The sequence below is a fragment of the Penaeus japonicus genome, unplaced genomic scaffold, assembly GCF_977035675.1.
Source record: "Penaeus japonicus unplaced genomic scaffold, GWHDUDI00000001_assembly GWHDUDI00000015, whole genome shotgun sequence".
NCBI lineage: Eukaryota > Metazoa > Arthropoda > Malacostraca > Decapoda > Penaeidae > Penaeus > Penaeus japonicus.
Window position 1 is genome coordinate 24,978,149 of NW_028234417.1, and position 10,000 is coordinate 24,988,148.

The 10,000-nt window shown below is 36.2% G+C and overlaps 1 protein-coding gene across 2 annotated transcripts in view; it reads right to left on the minus strand.

The window, feature by feature from the left end:
• Positions 1–4,175: 4,175 nt before the first annotated feature.
• Positions 4,176–10,000, minus strand: part of LOC122252965 (pseudouridylate synthase RPUSD2) — a 463,904-nt gene continuing 458,079 nt past the window's right edge. For both annotated transcript variants that reach the window (XM_043015705.2, XM_043015712.2), the window contains exons 9-13: positions 9,066–9,256; positions 7,813–8,016; positions 6,963–7,151; positions 5,737–5,933; positions 4,176–5,161 (exon numbers count right to left, since the gene is read on the minus strand). In XM_043015705.2, the coding sequence (XP_042871639.1) occupies positions 5,084–5,161; positions 5,737–5,933; positions 6,963–7,151; positions 7,813–8,016; positions 9,066–9,256 (859 nt within the window). In that variant the 3' untranslated portion in view covers positions 4,176–5,083. The remainder of the gene's footprint in view (positions 5,162–5,736; positions 5,934–6,962; positions 7,152–7,812; positions 8,017–9,065; positions 9,257–10,000) is intronic.

Genomic DNA, 10,000 nt, shown 5'->3' on the forward strand with positions numbered 1-10,000 from the left:
ATTTTATATGAACACCCCTAGCCTATAAAACATTATAACAAGAAAGATGTAAATCAATACTGACAACAGAATAACAATGATCATTATAATAATAAAGTGTGTGAGTGTGAGAGTGAGAGAGAGAGAGAGAGAGAGAGAGAGAGAGAGAGAGAGAGAGAGAGAGAGAGAGAGAGAGAGAGAGAGAGAGAGAGAGAGAGAGAGAGAGAGAGAGAGAGAGAGAGAGAGAGAGATAAAAGAGGGAAGAGAAAGAAGAGAAAAAGAAAGAGAAAGATAGTGAATAAAAAAAGACAGTTGGAAATGAGAGAAAGAAGAGAAAAAGAAAGAGAAAGATAGTGAATAAAAAAAGACAGTTGGAAATGAGAGAAAGAAGAGAAAAAGAAAGAGAAAGATAGTAAATATAAAAAAGACAGTAGGAAATGAGAGAAAAATGCTAGTGCAAGAGCAAGAGTGGAAAGAAGGGGGAAATAGGAGGTGGATGGGGGGAGCGTCAGAGAAGGGGACAACTTCCTGAGCTGGTCCAATGGGAATGTTGCCAAGCAGAGCAAACAATCTCACATCCACTTCTACCTTACAATGAGGGGAAACGAGGGGAGTCTGTAGGTCCAACCAACGTGAGTTTGAATATAAACAGGAGTAGGAGTTAAAAATCTAAGCTTTTTTTTTTTGTTTTTTGCTTTTTATGCATTTTTTTCCCTTCAATATGGACTTACTGTTTACAAAGAGAAAGAGTAAAACTATTCACAGGCAACTGGCACTTTCATTCCATTTAGATTTTTTCTATGGCTAAACTATCTCTGTTCTAACCTGATATGCATCAAGGGATTAGCTGATGTCTCTTCCGGGAAAACTAACCCAAGTTGACATCATCAGCGCACAAACTTACCCATGAACCTAAAGCTCTTCCTTGGCTGTAAGACCTGATCCCCTCCTTTTCCATAATATCCTTTTTGTGTCCTTTTTTCTGTGCTGGATTGTTCTTTTCCGCAAACTGATGTCACCAACATCTCACAACAACACTTTGGATGTCTGTCACAAGTTGGACAATATTCCTAATTCCGAGCCTCGTAAGAATGATTCCGCACTGCTAGGACAAGGGATTTCGTTCTTCTTTCCCCGTACAGGATATACGAGTTGCAGAAACATTCTTGAAATCTCAGAACTATTGATAACAGCCAAGAATACTGCTAATGTAGGTAGAATGACCACTCCTCGTCTTCCATTGAAAAATAAAACTTGTACATAAATACCATTGAAAAAAAGGGAAAAAATGTGTGGCATTGTCTCTTTCATTTGTATATATTCAACAGTATAAACTGTCTGTATCAATAACTTATTGTGCTTGTCCCTTCTCCCATTATCATTAAAATTATATTAAACCTATTAACAAAACTTCCTAATCAAATGTCTTAACAGCTAGGAATTACATATCTAGGATATCGAGGTAGGGACTTAAGTCAAAAGCTATACAGTTGTGTGTATTATGGCGGGATATGCATATCCAGAGATTTTCCTACGTACATAGAGTAATGCTTGTAAATAAATGCTAAAATATTACCTAAAGCAAAATGTATTTACAGAGATTATTTATTCACTCTACCAGGCTCCTCTGACTGAATTAACAACTTTAAAAGACGTGAATTTTGGGGGAAACTTTTTTTCTTTCTTTTTCATCTAATCATGTTATTGCTACTATTGGATTGTATTTCTTCCTGAAACTGCAGCACCGTAAAGTTTGTTAGTATGCTTAGTTCAGTACAAGTTAATTACACAATGATTAGACCTTGGGTACACTTTCAATAGGAGTGAATTTCTCTTTTAAAAATGTAGTGAAATGACTCTTATTGATGCGTTCCTCAAGGACGGCATTTCTGATCTTGTCTAATTTCAGATGGGCCGAAAACAAACTCACGGTCAAAAGTTACTGACCGGGTGCTTTATCATGTACAAAATGAAGGCAACGAGTCTATTAATATTATTAATAATATTATTATTATTCATTATTATAATTATTATACCTTTCTGATGTGTCTACCCAAGGCTGAGTGTACCAAAGACACTCTACCATTGCTGCCATTATGCTCCCTGACTAAAAATCGACACATGCAATGAATTCTGGAGTCACAGTTTCAAAGGGAGCATTGCACGCCTTAGCTACGGCAGGCAGGCGCGTCAGGGCGAGCCACAGTAGAGCGCTTGGCCTCGTACTTACAATGATCTAAGGCACAGTTCGAGAAAGAGCTTGTTACCAAGAGTATTCTCAGTATAAGGCTCAGAAACCAGTAGAAAAGTTGGGAAGGCATATTTTGGAGCAGGCATACCAACCTAATATTAATGGCCAACTCCTGGCCCACAGCAGCCTTAATTAGGGCCAAGTTGTATGGCATTGAGCTCGGGCATTGTGAAGCTAGCAAACAGATACATGGTAGGGAGGACCGTTCTAATATACAGCAGATTAAAACATTCCTCAAGACATGGTAGACAGGAAAGTATTCTTCACATTGACCTTCCTTCATACTTACAAGCTGGAAAAACTTGTACGTGCTTACTGCATTTGGGCAAAACAAATCTGGTCACTCCAATCCACCGGGTCATAGAGCGATGCTTCATCTCAAAGACTTATTTCTTTATTACTGTATCGAAAGGCTGGGTCAAAATAGTTGTACTAGGCTGACACTTGACATCTCGGCGAGTGTGAACTCTTTCCTGACTCTGAAGACCTTGGACTTCCCGTAACAAGTATCTGTCTTCACTTAACATCATGCTGAGATGTGCCGCTGTCGCACAGTCTCCAATTATGGCTATGTTTAGAAGAATCCACAGTCACCAGAGTGGATGACAGAACCCTTGCCGAGAGGCTGTGCTTAAAAAATAATGGGCTCTCCTCCTCGGTGGAGCTGTCATCCAGCCATCTCACTGACATTGCTGCTTCTGAACAAACCCAACATTAATTGTAGTTTATGGAGGATACACAAAATGGGAATGAAAAATTTGTGCTGTGACTGACAACATAAACTGGAGTATAAAAAAAGATGAATTTTTTTGTCACAGTTGAATACTTCTCTGGCTGATTATTACTTATCAAGTAACACTATCATGAATACTGTATTAATGGTCAGACAGCAATGCCTGCTAATGTTATAATGTTGTGCAAATCAACAAAAAGCTTTAGAGAACTATCCCTAAAATCAACACACAATTAGTTCATATCTAGGAGTACTGTATTGAAAGATTTTTTTTTTATATTAAAGCAGAAGTATCACCTAGGCAGACTTATACTTAAAATACTCAGCTACATTACTAACAGAAGGATGAATATCATAGAAGAAAATGTAATCTACCCGCTCAACAAATATCTACAATTTATGGCCAATATACAAGATCACTTGTATTTACATCAAGGATGAATTATACAGTCAATCTCCTTAAACCTAAGGTAAACAATTTGTACAACAGACTTCTATGACTCAACTAAGCATATGAGGCATAAGAACCTGTGCATGAATTGCTGATCAAGAAATGTCTATTGTTCATCTCTTGCTTCATCTTGACTTTTAAGTACAGTCAACCAGTTGCACAGCCTTTCAACTGGCAACAGTATACAAGAAAAAATGGGTCAGACACATTGAAAATGAGTTAAAAATGCAATGCTAAATGTATTGTTTTCTTAACACGTGCTCTTAACAAAGTGCCAAGCTTGTAGACTTCTCTAGTTCACTACTGCCCTGCTCGCAGGGGCTCATTGACGGCACATCACAATCACCAGCAGCCAGCGTGTTTATATGACGGGGAAGGGGAAGGTTTGGGGAGACCTAGCACTTTGACCACAAACACTTTGCAATCATATGCCACTGCACTGTCCATGTTGCTGCATGGGGGGTTGGGTGCTCACAGAACCTGCTCTATGATAACGAGGACTAGAGGGACATATGGCCAGCACTCTCATAGCATCCGTCGTGACCGCAACTCGACACATAGCAACAGATCGCAGATTGGCTCAGATCCCAAGAAAATAATCAACTTCTCTGTGAAATAGTACACTGACTGCAGTCATGTAACAGAAAGTAACTAAAAGAATGTATAAAATGGCTTAGCTTTCGAGCAAAAATCTTGTCTTATGACTAACAATGTCATTTCCTTTGCCCCACATAGTCATCCTGGTTGAAAAATTTCTGACCATAATATGGGAAAGTTTATTTGACTGTAACACATAAACCAGTCACAACTACATGTAATTATTGGATGAGAAATGGAAGTAATATTCTGTGACACTGAGGGGTGAGGAAATATTTGAGGAAGCAATGCAGATATGGGACTTAAACACTAAAATCAGCAAGCAAATTACTTTTTCCATATCCGGTTCATGGCTTTCCCATGTTCAACTATAATGTATAATGTCTTGAAAGAATTTATCAATAAATAAATCTAAAACTAATTCCATTAAATACAGGCAATTAAAAATACTAAAACATTGTCAATGTTGGTAGCTAAGTTGTAGGCAAAATATAACCTATTCAATATGATACCTGCTTCAGAGTTCATCACTTGGATTATATACTTTTAGCAGTTGCAAGTAGAATTTCCCATAATAAATTTAAAGATTTTTACAGGTCTTACTGTAATGGAGGAATGCGACGTTGGCTATAATAATACTTTTTTTCTTTAGAACAAACACTTCCTATTTAAAATATGAATAATTTCCAAACAATAACAAGATATACTAAATTATCTCTTTAGATCTAAATTTACATTAACAGATTAGTTATGTTCCTAAAATGTCCTATTCAGCATTTAGTTTCATAACTAATATATGGCCATTTGTGACCTTCCATTAAAATGACTTTATTGATTAAATTCTTTCTTACTCAAATGATTTGCAGATAACACCTTGTGAGGTAGCAGTTCATTGTCAGGTTTCCTCAGTCCTACAGTCTACTGCTATTGAATCCTACACTTAAATACAGGTATCTTTACATACAGGTAGTCATTCTGTCTTTATGAAATCAAATCCACTTGTCGGACCCTTTTCCCCTCACTGTCTGTCTTTCTCTTCAGGTCTTCTTTGTAAAATCAGGCCTTCCACCCTCTAATGGTCATCCTCAGGCTCTTTCCAGTCTTCTGAGGCCCATTCAGGCAACTTTGTCTCGTACTGCCATCCTGGTCCCTGTTTAAGAAAAAAATAGTGTTAGGACTGATCTCATTTCTGCCAGGCCTGGTGGATTTTGGGACTGACTGATGCGTGTTGTAGTACAATTTCTGTTAATCTGTTGATACTATGCACTATTCATTTATTTATTTTTTATACATAGATGGCTCCACAAGGGCTTTGGCAAATACTAAGCCTAGCTGACATTTGGGCAGATTTTTAAAAAAACATTTATAACCACTATTATTGTTATTAACATCATTATTACTATTGATGTCATTATCATTATTATCATCATCATAATGTAAATATCAATAATAACATTTCTTTTTTCTGTAAATTCAAGGAATGGGCTAAATATGTGAGGTCAGCTATGCCTAGTAACTGACAAAGTGCTTGTGGAGCCACCTGTGTAATAAAGAAAAATAATAAAACAAAACAATAGTGGACAGTGCATGTATACACTCACTGTGTCAATAAGATATAGATAGGAAAGACCTAAATATCCCATCACTGTCTGTAAAAGTGCACTCATTCATGTTATTTTATAAACTTAAACACTATGTTTGCAACTAGAAATTAAGACCACTTACCATGTACTTGAGAGCATGGAGATACATAACAAGGTCTCTGGGCTTAGGGTCACGGTATCTCACTTTGCATTCATAGCAGTGCTCATCAACTGTCATGAGCCTTGGCTGGTAGCCATAGTCTTTGTTTCCCTCACTGGTCTGAGTTCCTGCCGAAACCACACCAAGGCCATCACTTCCAACAAGACCACTGCTGCAGCCTGGAAATATTTTTGAAATGTCATTTCATAATGCATTATGTGACAAAAATGTGTAATTGCTGCATATATGATTCAATAATAATATTTCTATATTACAGTGAAAGTGTCTTGGAACATAAATCTGCTATGAAACAGATTTCAAAATAATTAATCTTGTCTCTTCATTAACTTGAATTGATCAGATATAATTCTACACTCTTTCTCATAATAGTTGTATACAGAAAACCCACATAAGTCATAAAAACTGGGAACCTGTCAATTCAACAAATTTTGGGTAAAAGGTCTGGACAGCAAGTCAGAAAACTGTTTACACTGGGAAGGAGTTATCAATCATAACATCATTTATATTGCTTAACAGCTTATTATACTATAAATCAGAAAAAAAAAATATATATATATATAAACACAACCTTTTCATAATATGTAAGGACTGCAGTTACTTAAAAATATTTCAACCTGGCCATCTTATCTATACCACTTGATCAAGCTGTTGATGGTCTTATGCAAACATCTATCACCAACATCTACTAAAAAACCCTCCAGATTGCACTCACAAAGGGTGTCAACCATGCAGCCCTTGGCACATTCTTGCATGTGACACATGGCCCATTTGCTACTGTAACCATAACATGTGTTCTATGTGATTTAACTGGCCTTTGTCTTTTAAGAATATCATCAATATTGTATTCCACTTTTTTTTTCTTCAAATAAATAAAATGGCTTCTTGTTCATTTATGCATAATATTTTTAGTATATTTTGACCAATCTATAAATGAGTTATTTTATCTCTTATAATACTTATGTTACTTGGTCTACATACAGTGTACTCATTATATCACGCCTGCTGAAACAAATGACTTTGACATCCTTGCCCTAAATCATTCAGATCAAGGCAAAGAAATAATCACAAATCAATCACGATAACTTAACCCTTACTATGATGACTTCTCAAGGGGCCAAGTATTTCTATTTATTTGCTTCTCAAGTCATTTTAACAATAACAACTTAAAACAACTTAATAACTCTTACCATTTATTGTCTTTGGTGGGACTGCCTCAGCTCCTACCATGGAGGGCTGAATGTCCAGTGATGAAGTGAGAGCTTTGGGTGATGCATAACCTGACTGGGCAATAAGCGCAGGGGGAGATGTCACACGGGGGGCATCTGCAGCTGATGGAGACTTCTCCTTGGGGCTCGGGGTGTTGCGCTGGGATCCTCCTGCAAGGTATTGATTCCTTAAGGGATGTTTTTATCTGGTTTTAGGTTTGGAAGGAGAAGCAGATCACTGACGCTTCAAGATGAATAATGTCTATGCTTCTAATGAATACTGTAACTTGTTTACTTTTATATCTTATGTTTGCAGGTTTGAATGAGCTTTCCTGGTTTGAAAACCCCTTATCTTTTATAATCTTCCTTTTTTACTCACGATGGGGCAGCTTTTAACCTAATTCCTCTTTCCATTGCAATATAGCAAACACTCACTAGAAAACTACGCTGAACCTCTCAGAGTGATTTTCACTCGCTGTATTTCAAGTAGTGAAAAAAAAGGTTTTGTAGTTTTAATAAAAAAAAAAAAAAAAATTATACATGTATATATACAAATGGAACTATGTACAATATGTATATACAGTGAAACTTCATGATGTGACAGGACATCACTGTCGTGAATGGGTCAAACAACACTCACTCAAAATCTTATGCTTGGAAATAATAACATATGAAAAAATCTTGAAGGCCAAAAGTAAACACTAGAGCAAACTTACATTTAAAGAGTTTGAAAACCTCTGAATATCCACACTGATATCATATTTAGAAAGAGACCTCTTGATCTTACCAAATAAAATACTTCATACATCATATCATCTTCATAAAAGCTTACCCTCTTCATCATTGTCTGTCTTCTCACGTCCCTTGAACATGGAGTATTCTGCGTCCCCATCCATCCCTAGCCAGTTCTCGGCATTGTGGATCTTGATCAGGTCTTGAATCAGCTGTTCATCTGTCTTGGCAACAATGCCACCTTTGCCCTTGTTAGGGCCAAAGACTGTGTGGTTGTACAGTGGATCATTCACAATGGGGTAGCCTGCAATTCAGAGCAATTTGTTATTTAGGATATAATTCTGAACACAAATAAATTTTATCTGATAAATTGAAAGTTCATGAACAAAATCATTATCCCTTGAAGAATGCTCATTCTTACAATCTGTTGCAAATGCATGTTTCATACAAAGAAATGAGTTATATTTTTTTAATCTGCAGATCTAAATCTACATCATGGGACTTTAAAAATCACAATCCTTTCCTGAGCCCTGAGCATGCCTTAACCCTTCTGAAATGCGCTATATATGTTCAGCCTGGAATAGGCATCTTAAGATGTGGTTGTTTTCTATCATTCTCTAGACTTATGGTTTTATATGTAAGCCTACATATGATATATCAGCAAAGTGATACTAATTAGCATTGGGCATAATGCCCTATTTACACAACTACACGAATAAATAGCTTACTTTCAATAAATGGAAAAGTGCAGTAAGAAACTGATACAACCTCGTGAAAAAAGCTTGTTGTGGAAGGGTTCATGTAGAACACATGTCTTTTGGTAATTATCAGAAAAATAAAGTATGCAATACTTTGAGTAGTCTTTCCATTTTTATTAACCTAGACTTTATTTTATTGAAGATTTTAAATTCAATTTAATTGAAAAGTACGTTAAAAACTTCTCATAAATGTTTACCTGAAAGGTAAACATTTCAGCTTGATTATTTTGTTGCAATTATATCAGTCCAGTAGTGTTTTCCTATGCAAATAAACTTACGCACTTTTGAGTAGTTCCAATGCTAAAAAGTAATACAGTTATGTGATGTATTTTCATGATTTAAACAAAATCACTCTTGCATAATAATGAGCAGCAATAGAGTCCCCATAACAATACATTTTTATGAATGAATCCATCAACATATAAGAATACAACATACAATGATAGGACTATGATTTTCTTGAGGCTTAAGAACTGTGTACATATGATGAAAACTTGAAAAAAAAATATTGCAAATAGGAGAGCAATAGCATTAATACATTAATCCATGACTCTTCATACTTGTAACAAAATCTCCATATAAAACCCTTTATTACCTAAATACTGAAGGTGGACTCGGATCTGGTGCATACGTCCAGTATGGGGTCGGCAAAGCACCACTGATGTTTTGCCATTGTAAGAGAGTCGTGTGAACTCAGTTCGGCAGTCCTTTCCAGTGGGTGAGACCTTGCACACTCCAATCTTGTAGCTGACTACTTCTATCGGTTCGTTGCATTCAATGTGTTCCCTGTGGAGAGGTTATGTGTTATCCAAGATTTTGACTTGTCTACTTTCTTTTTCTTTAACATTACTATTATAAGTACAGAATTCTATTAATATAGAAATTATTTACGATAACCTTTAATAACAATCTGAATAATAATTCTGACATATATGGTTGTCTTTATGTGAAGAACTTATGTCAAAGTTAGATGTATAAAAATGAGTGACTTAGGTATAATAGAGGGACTTTAGAAAGAAGTGGTAAGTCAAGAATACAATGTAAAAAATGTGTCAAACAATGCTCCATTTTTTTCATTAATTTCAAAGTTTGTTTTTTTTCAATTCAGTATTAGAACTATCAGAGAATAACTTAAATAATACTAATAGGATACACATATTGTACCAGTAACAGACGATACATAATAATTACAGAAGCTTCCTACATTACAATATAATGCAATCTCTAATGATGAAATGCACTATAAAATTACTTACTGCAAAATCCTGTATAGTGGTTTAGATGAGAGAGTGAGTGATTGAAGGAGGGAGGGAGGGAAAGTGAGCTGGAGGGAGTTAAAGGAAAAGAGAGAGAGAGAGAGAGAGAGAGAGAGAGAGAGAGAGAGAGAGAGAGAGAGAGAGAGAGAGAGAGAGAGAGAGAGAGAGAGAGAGAGAGAGAGAGAGAGAGAGAGAGAAGAGAGAGAGAGAGAGAGAGAGAGAGAGAGAGAGAGAGAGAGAGAGAGAGAGAGAGAGAGAGAGAGAGAGAAGGGAG